Here is a 9,697-nt window from a genome sequence, read left to right on the forward strand (position 1 = left end):
AGTTATTCAATAAATAGTCAAGAAGGACCTCCAGAATACCAGACACTATACTGGGTAAGCACTGAGGATACAGAAATATGCAACAGAGGATATGTTTTCTGCCCATACATAGCTCACAGTTCTCATGAAAACTGGTTATCATTGTAGAAAATAGGCTCCAGTTTGTGCATGAGCAGGACCAAGACAGGTTCATATTATAAGGTGCATTTAGAGAAGACAGCACATGTTGGTCCTCTCCAGTGGAGATCTATGTTTTCCAGGATCAGCAGTGAGGACTTGGGATGCTTCAGACACAGAGCAGCAAAACTTGAGATAGGATTGTTAAAAGGAGACAAAGTTTAGCTGAAACCAAAAATCCTTAGCCTCCACTAAGTGGCTGATACTCTTCTAGAATTTTTAATTTATAAAATTTTAATTTATAAAAATGTTATATAAGTAACACTTCACAAAAGATGCAACTAAATAATTTATCCAAGGTTACAATGCAAGAGTGAGGGCTAACATCTTTCTGACTCAAAATCCACCTTCTATAATAACAAACTTCCTCTCAATTTTATTCCACAGTTTCTTCCAGAGAACTTTGTACAGCTGGCTTGTCCATACCCTCTACATTACATTGATTTGAATAAAAATCAGTAACGTATAAGAAGAAAAAAAAAGGTTACTAAGATGGAACTACCATTTAGAGTATTGGCCTTAACAGCAATGACACTGGTTAAAATATTCTGTTTGAGTAATTGTGCTATAAACTGAGAAATAGGGGAGACACAATGTATTCTTGAGACATTTGGATACTTAAGAGGAAAAATCTATGTCAAAAATTTCTTTTGACCCAAAAATGGAGAAAATGATTCAGGAAGAGGAGGGGTTATTAGCTTTTTCTTAGAACTCAGCATCGTGCCTAGTCCATGGAGATCCTCAGTAATTACTAGTTGAATGAATAGAAGAATGAGTATTAAGAGACAGGTATAACTCATTTTAACTAAATATTGTCAAACTTATTTTCTGCTGGTGCTGTTTTTAAAAATCATGCCAAATATTGTTGGGACTACAGAAAAATAAGCATTTTCTTATATTACTATAGAAGTGTAAATGTACTGTAGAAATATAAACAACAGATTGGTTATATATATCAGAAGCCTTAAAATATGCCTCTTTTTTCATAACAAATTATAATTCTGTTGTATGGAGAGATTAATTTTCCAGGATGCTCATCCCTATTTAAAAATGGTAAGACTTGACAATAACCAAAAATCTCCCAACAGGAAGATGATTAATCAGCTGTAAGAGAATATTTAATAACATGGTAAGATTTTCATTTAATATTCTAGAGTAAAAATTTTAAATATTATAAGCAGACTGTGCAGTATTATTATATTTTCCTGAAAACAAAGTATAGCCACAATAAAGACTAGAAGAATTTGTAGCAAAATGTTTGTAATAGTCATCTCTGGGAAATCAGGTGATTTTTATTTCCTTCTATGTGATTTTGTGTATTTTCCAAATCTTCTACTGAAAAAAATATATATTTCCTTTATTTAAAAAAAACACAACTTTGTAAACATGTAAAGGCAAGCAACAAAATTAAAATATTTTCAAATTATATAAAAGATAAAGTGTTAATGTCCTAATTCCCATCTTTACCCATCCAAAAAATGAGTAAAAACATTCAAAGACAATTTTCTCAAAAGGAGATGATAATGGCATATAAACTTACAAAAATATGTTCCACTTGGCCATAATCAAAGAAGTGCTAATTAGAATAACAATACACTATATGAATGTGAATCTAAATTAGTGATGAAAGCCCAGTAATGACATATTTGAGGAAAGCCATTTGCCAGTATGAACGAAGAACCTTAAATAACACACAGCTTTTGACCCAATAATTCCACTTCTCAGAATCTATTTTGGGAAAGCAGTCCAAAATAGTGACAGTTATTTATATACAAATATGTACATCACAAGGTTATGTGTACTTCTAGAATCACATATGTGTATGTTAGAGGAATTTTGAATCAACTTGCACTGGGGCCATGACAGGGATGGTGGAGAGAATTGCATGGCATCCTGTCATATGTCTTGCCCACCATTGTGCAATAAGTATGACCCTGTGTCAGGGTTCCAGAGAAACAGAGCCAATAGGGTATGCAGATACAGAGAAAGAGACTTATTATAAGGAATTGGCTTATACTAGTATAGAATGTAGTTATAGAGGCTGGAAAACTCTGCATAGTAGGGCAACAGGCTAGAGTCACAGGAAAGCTGATGCTGCACTTTTGGTCTGATGACCAGTGAGCTGGAGAATTTTGCTCATGACAGACTGGTGTTTTTGGTCTATGCGGGTCTTTAACTGATTAGATGAGACCCACCTGCATTATGAAGGGCAATCTGCTATATTCAAAGTCTACCAATTTAAATGTTAACCTCATCCTGGTGCTCTGGCATCCTGACAGAAACGCCAGGATAATGTTTGACCAAATATCTGGGCGCCCCACAGTGCCAGCCAAGATGACACATAAAATTAACCAACACACTCTGTGATAGAGGAATTGCCAGCAGAGATAAACAGAAATGTTCTCAGGAAGATCCCTGTAAGACAAAGGCATACACAATACTGCTCTGGAGCCTGAGGGACAAAATCTGGCCAAAGTGGAGAGAGAGGGTTTCTTCTCATCTTTAAGGAAAACAGCAATGGTCCAATTCAATGAGTACTTGGAGTCAACACCTTTCTGATTCAGCAAGCATTTGCAGATCTAGGAACTGACAGACAAGGCTCCATCTTCAAGTGGTAATTTGTCACACAGTAACAGGTAACTAATACAAAAACATCTTACAATACTGAACATGATTTTAAACTATACTCATGCCAAATGGCACTAAACTATGACAAATTGCCACATAAGACAGAGTAAATATTATTTTGTAAAATATTTTATTTCTTCTGTATGTTGACATAAGGTTCCTTTAATTCAGTAGCAATTACAGTACCCTAAATTCATTAATAGTTGATGTCCCATAAGGATGCACTTTTCTAATTGCTAAATAAAGCTACTCGAATTGAATTATTGTTTTAGTTGTTTGTGTGTTAGATCAAGACAATCACAATGACTGATTAAAAAAGAAGCGTTGGATGCTTTTTGCTATAGCTGCTGCTGTTCCCATCTTACGAGGCTGTCACATGGTGGGCATTCTACAAACAAATATTGAAGAATGAATTTCCATGAATTAAATAAGAATCCATTTTTTTGAAATGATAAGGTATTTGAGTGTTGCTGAGTTCATGTGTTTACTGTACTACTGATGTTTTGAATGTTTATTTTCCTCTGTTTCTTGCAATTCTGATTACATGACTATCATAAAAATAGGTTTGAGTATACCAAATTGTCAGACTCAGTGTTCTACTTTGCTAAAAACATTAACTCTTAGACACTCTGATCTGTCAGAACCTGTGTCTAATCTCCAATGAGGGCTATGAGTTGGAAGGTAGGATATCTTCCAAGCTGTGCAACAACTTCCTGAACCAGGAAAATGGACTTTTATCTTCCTGACCTTCTATTTATTCTTTGTAAAGACAGAGCAACATTAGCTGTGTAACTAACCTGCTGGCTCAGATTCCTCTTGTCCTTTTTTAGCAAGCTGCTTTCCTTTCTCCATATTCTTTCAACTTTCTCCACTGTTTCAGTCTTCGAAAACACTTAATATTTATAAACTAACATTTTTTTTCAAAAAAAAAGTTAAGTTTCCTTAAATTAGTTGGCTAATTTTTAAACAGAGACAAGATACTTGATAATTATCATTCTTTCTTACTTCAGTTCAGCACAGACACTTCATACCTGTATACTTATTTACAGTTAGGTAATACTGAAGACCTCCATTTTAAATAAAATTGATGTCTCAGATGTAAAGTATATCAAATCAAAGCAATGGATCAGAAATAAAAAAAACAATACTAGCTATCCAATTATCTATATTGAAAAATCTGGGAAATGCAGACAGACAACAGACATGGTCTAGCCAAAGTCAAGTCAGGATTTCATCACAATAACTTCTGCTAGAAAAATCAATTAATTCGAGTAGGACTTCTGGCCAAATTTGATCTGGTACCTTGGAAAAATCATAGTTGACTGCAGTAAACATTATACAGCTATGCATATATTCAAAGTTAAGTGAACGGCTCTTCTATTTTCTCCCCCAAACTTTGTATTTGAGAAAATATTCCTCCTTCAAGAACCAAACCATGTTCTGCTTTCTCCATTCCAGCCACAGTCAGTTTACCTCTGTGGTCCTGAATTTACTGGCCATAACACTCATTTGGCAAATAATTATCAAATCACAGACTCAAAAGAATTTTCTGAAGACTTCTTCTATAAAATCTGTATCAATTAGGTTTCCATACTCCATTCATCACTTCTAATGACTGAATTCACTGTCTCCCAAGAAAATCAGTCATGCTTTGAGCGATTTTATTTACTTAAAACACTTACCTGCTAGTACTAAATAGTTGCATGCTGGTTGTAATTCTGCCCTGTAAAACCATTAGAAAAGTCTAATCTTCCTTCCCCAAGAGAGTCTTTATCTACCTAAAATAAAAATCCTGTTTCTCTTATCTAGTCAAATGCCTCCAGGCTTATCTCCCCTCCCTCTGGCACACCAACATCCCCAGATCCCAAAATGCATAGGGAAGCTTGGTCAGAGGGATTGGGGAGGGGAGCTGAAATTCAGGCCACACTCCCATGTCAAGTGTTGAGTCCCAGTATGAAGCTGTAGACACCCATAAAGATGGGACATCTTTTACCATTTTCACAAAGGCCCCTACTATCAGGTTCAGTTGCTAAGCTCTCCACCTGAAGGACTTAGTGTAAATGGAGAATTCACCTTCTTCTTACTCAGACACAGATGTGAAACAGGTTAAGGATCTTTGTTCCTTAAGTGACATGATGTCAAATCTGTCCTCTGTGGTGTATTCCAGATTTTTTGTATTGCTATCACTATGCCTACATCACCAGAAAGATGGGTTTTTCTTCCCTTCTTTTTTTTCCATATGTATATGGATATACAATAAATTATACATGAACACCATCTTTATTATTCTATAATTTAGCTCTTCAATAGTTCTTGTCTAATTACTGCATCAAAATTAAACTCTTTGAACTGGTTTTCAAAGAGCATCATAAATCAGTTACCCATAGGTCACATTGTGTTTTCCCTGCTTCTTGTCTTCTCAAGGAGAGAATTCAGTTGAGATAGAAGGTTGCAAGTGAAAGCAGCAAAGAGTTTATCAGGTTAAATCGGAAGTACACTTGAAGGGGTCCAAATGGGCAACTCAGGAAGACTACTAAGGTTGGATTTTTGAGTTATGACTTCCTAAGTTTTGGGTTCTTCCTCCCCTGACTCTATCTAAGCCATATCCTAGGGTGGGACCATGTGCTAGCCCCATCTTTCAAGCTGTTGCCTGCCCCTATCTGGGTGGGGCTGACAAGCACTCTTTGGATTTTGAGGTTCTTGGGCCACTACCCCTAGCAGAAGGTAGTATAGTGGTCACATTCCACCATTTTCCTGTTATCTGCTCATCTGATTCAGCACTGTGGTGGCAATATAAGATTTGTCAACCACAGGATCAAAATGTGTCAACCTTAAAGCCTGAATGTTTATTGCTGAGGGGTCCAGGTGGTTTCTGACCTCCACTGCCCTCTCTTGGCTCATGTCTACTTGTCTACTCTAACATAACCTGAGAATTTATGGTTCAATACTGAACTGATGATCATTATCCCCAAACCCACTTCCTTACTATGTTCTTTTAATTGTATCAACCATCTATTCAATCACCACGGAAGGAAGCTTGGGATCATTTATGGATCATTTCTTGCTTTCCCATTCTCCTTCACTCTCTCATTCAGTTGGTCCCCTAACCGGGCAATTCTACATTTGCATTCTTTAATTTTAGAGATCCTTTCTACCCACTACCTGCATTTCTACTTCCCTGCCTATAGTTTAGATTGTTATCTCTGACTTCCTTTCCTCTAACTCAGCCATCCAATTCATCTTTTACACTGACGATTGTTATCCAAATTTCACATTAATCAGGCAGGACCTCTACACTGCTTTAAAGCCTCTTTGATGGCTTTCCATTTATGTAAAAGGAAAATTATCTAATTGATTTAGCATAACATTCAAGGGTCTTTGATTCTGTCCCCCATTTGCTCTCCACAGTGGAATCTCCATCACCTTCCATGGTTGTGTACTTCAGATGATGCCACTCCTTTATAACTTTGGCATTTCCTACCTCTTCCTAAATGTCAGCAACCATCATGGATATACTAACCTAATTATCATAGTTGTAGTTCATGCCAGTTACCTGTGGCCTTAAACAACAATCACACTTCCTAATCAAGGTAGGAACTAGTTGTAGGGATCAACTTACTGTGACTAGAATAAGTCTCCTCAGAATGGTACTTAAACTTTCACCATAATTTGTTTTGTCTTTAAATGCCTGACCTAAATGTATCAGTTCCACTCTTTATAGACTCTACCTTGTTATAAATGGCAACACCAAAGTTGAGTATTAATTATTTGTACTTTTCCTCATTATCTAGCACTTTGTGATCTGTATATACTGTCTTATATTTCTTTTCCTGTTCAGCAATCCAAAGAATATGGAATCTTCGATAAGAGCATGACCACATGCTTTTAACTATGTTGGCAAAAGCATTTACTAATCATTTTTTCTCCAAACTAAATAACCTTGGAGCATTGTTTTAACCTGTGAAGAAGTTAGGTTGGAGTCAGTTTTAAATTTGCTCCTAATGTTGAAATATTAAGATGGTTTAATGAAAAATTTTAAAAATCAAAATTCTTATCAGCAGGAAGCTTACTTGGCTCCTTGTCATCATCCAACCTTCTTAACAGTTCATATAGGGACAGAGTAGAAAAAAAAAATTAGGGTTCAAAATAGTTTGAAACCCACAGATAAGAGGGTGGGCTGAATCAGATCTAAAGCTAGGATACGCCAGGATCTCCAGACTTTCTACATTTTTCAGAAGTGATGGAGATGGACGTATCTATAAGCCCATACCCTCTTTCTTGAACAATTACTTAAAAATAAGCAAAGAAAAAAAAAAGTCCATCAAAAGGGAATATGAGGGTGTTACACTGATAACATTCTTCTCTTTGAGAACAGTTTCAAAGTTTCATGCAATGTTTTCATGGTTGGAGTACTGGGAGCATAGGGAGAAAATGTTTTCCTACACAGAGACACATGTCTAGAGAGAGAACGACCTTTCTTAGAGCTTAAGTATGTGTGTTCTTCAGAAGGTTAGCAGCTAACTGGTTTTGTGTTTATCTGTTTATCCAGGAAGATTCAGGCCTCAAAGAGGAAGAACAGCCTGGCGGGTAATTGCTCCTGGAGATGTGCCACAGCCAGACTGCTCCAGGAAGCCACAGCTATGAAGTGAAAGGGTAGGAACTCTACATTGAAGAAGACAGTGGCTAAAAATAAGACCCGGTAAGACAGTCTCAGATCAAGGAGGCAAAAATATACCATCATTTCAAAAGTGGTATCGCATTCCCTTTGTCCTTTTATAGAGTGTCTCATTAATATGTATGATGTTTTAATAGTCTCTGTCTTGTTTTGAAAAAGACAAGTCTCTGGAGTTGGTTTCCATTGTTACCAATCCATGAGAAGACTGGGTAGGATTTTAGTTACGTAAGAAGACAATGGAACCATCTAATTGTGATTAGTCTGAACCATACCCCCAAGAGTCCTTAAGAAGGTGATTCAATCCATCTGTTTTAAGGGCAAGGATCCCATTACCTTATCTGACTCTAGCATTCTTTAAAAAACGTATTTTCAAACTACTGATCAGGATCCATTAAAGGTCATTATAACATTTGAACAGGTTGCCAGGGTTTTTTTAAAGCTAAAGTATAACCGAATTAAGTAGAACAGAAAATAACTTTTCTCACACATGGAAAGAACACTGAATTAGTCAGGATAAGCTAAATTATACTTGATATCTAAGTGACTTTAACACAAAAAACAATTTCCTTCTCATTCGTACAAAGCCAGTTCAGGTTAGGTTAGCTTCCTCTAACTTACAATTTCAGAACATGCAATGCGTGGTCCAAGTCAGGGTGCCATCTCCAGCAGTGAAGAGTTTGAGAGCCATACAAGATACATTCATAGGGCAGGCCTAGAAGTGGCTTATTTCACAACAGCTCACATCCCATGGGCCCTTACTCATGTGGCCCCAGTCTACCTTTAAGGAGGTTGCACAATACAGTCCTCTTGTGCCCACAGGAAAAATTGTAGAAATGGAATTTATATCACAGCATTCTGTTTGCATGTACTACTCTTCACTGAGTTCATTAATGAGCTTCTGTAGAATATGTGATTTAGATAGTTTAACAAATACCCCACCTTTGCTGGAATATTAAGCAATTTTTTTTTCTCTGAAAAGAAGGTACATTCTATCATTACTGAACCAAAAACATGTTTGTTTTTCTGTATTGAGATTATCCTATCTAGCTAATTAAATTGAAATGTTTTGAACATCTGCTAGTGTATCAGACCCCATGGAAGAATAAAAGATGGATGAAACAATAGTTCCTCTCCTTTCTCTATCAGTATCACTTCTTCAGCCAGTACACCCACTGAGCTACACCATAAGGCCTTAGATAGCCACACTTAGAGAATGTCTTTTGCCATAAGAAGTTGGAAATATGCAAATTTCCTAGTCTGAGAAAAATTACCTTACTCTAAAGAATTTCAATTCTGGTGAAGAGTTGTTGGTGCTAGGCTATATGTCTGAGCTTCTGATTCCTTCCCTTCAGCCTCTTTGGATTCTGTATCCTTTGTCCCTTAGTCTTTATTACCTTGGTGCTTGCCTCTAACTAGATTCTGCCATGGACTGAATTGTATCCCCCCAGTTCCTGTGTTGAAGCCCTAACTCCCCAGTGTGAGTGTATTTGGAGACAAGGATTTTAGGAAGTAATTAGGGTTAAATGAGGTCATAAGGCTGGGGTCCTAATCTAATAAGACTGGTGGCCTTATAAGAAAAGGAAGAGATACCAGAGAGTTCTCTCAGCATGTACAAATGAGGAAAGACCCTGTGAGCACACAGGGAGAAGGCAGTGGTCTGCAACCAGGAATAGCACTCTCACCAGAACCTGATCTTGGACTTCCAGCCTCCAGAACTATAAAAAAATTATTTTCTGTTGTTTAAACCACCTGGTCTATGGTATTTTGTTATAGTAGCTATAGTGGTGTCACCTTTTTTTCCCTACACACACACACATGTATATATATAATAATATTATACACAGCAGTAATAGTAGTATAACTACATTCAGGTTCCCGGACCTGATTCCCATGTTTGTAAGTATGTGCGAGGGGGTCTTCCCACACATACTAACACCAAGCAACTCTTGAACACCAGCAGGATGTTGGAGAACTCAACTCATTTCTGATGCTATCTGCCCAGAGACAGCACCAGATTCCCCAGGTTAAGGGCTCCGTCCCACAAGACTGCCCTCCTTTCCTGACTCAAGGCATGGTTGCAGGCCCCAGGCAGTTACCTGTGCTTCTGACCTACCAGCGACAGATTGGAGGTTCCCATGACTTCCCCCTTGGGTTTGATTAATTTGCTAGAGCAGCTCACAGAACTCAGGAAAACACATTTACCAGTTTAATAAAGGA

The 9,697-nt window shown here is 37.2% G+C and overlaps 1 protein-coding gene across 4 annotated transcripts in view; it reads left to right on the forward strand.

The window, feature by feature from the left end:
- The window catches only part of PEX2 (peroxisomal biogenesis factor 2), a 32,458-nt gene extending 23,182 nt beyond the window's left edge, over positions 1–9,276 (forward strand). For 2 of the 4 annotated variants that reach the window (XM_036887478.2, XM_036887480.2), the window contains one exon: positions 7,355–9,275. In XM_036887478.2, the coding sequence (XP_036743373.2) occupies positions 7,355–7,396 (42 nt within the window). In that variant the 3' untranslated portion in view covers positions 7,397–9,275. Of the gene's footprint in view, positions 1–564; positions 2,192–3,149; positions 3,262–7,354 lie in introns of those variants that run through there. The other 2 variants (XM_036887477.2, XM_057497958.1) reach the window with 2 other exon arrangements.
- The last annotated feature ends 421 nt before the right edge of the window (positions 9,277–9,697 follow it).

The sequence above is a fragment of the Manis pentadactyla genome, chromosome 3 (genome assembly GCF_030020395.1).
Source record: "Manis pentadactyla isolate mManPen7 chromosome 3, mManPen7.hap1, whole genome shotgun sequence".
Taxonomy (NCBI): domain Eukaryota; kingdom Metazoa; phylum Chordata; class Mammalia; order Pholidota; family Manidae; genus Manis; species Manis pentadactyla.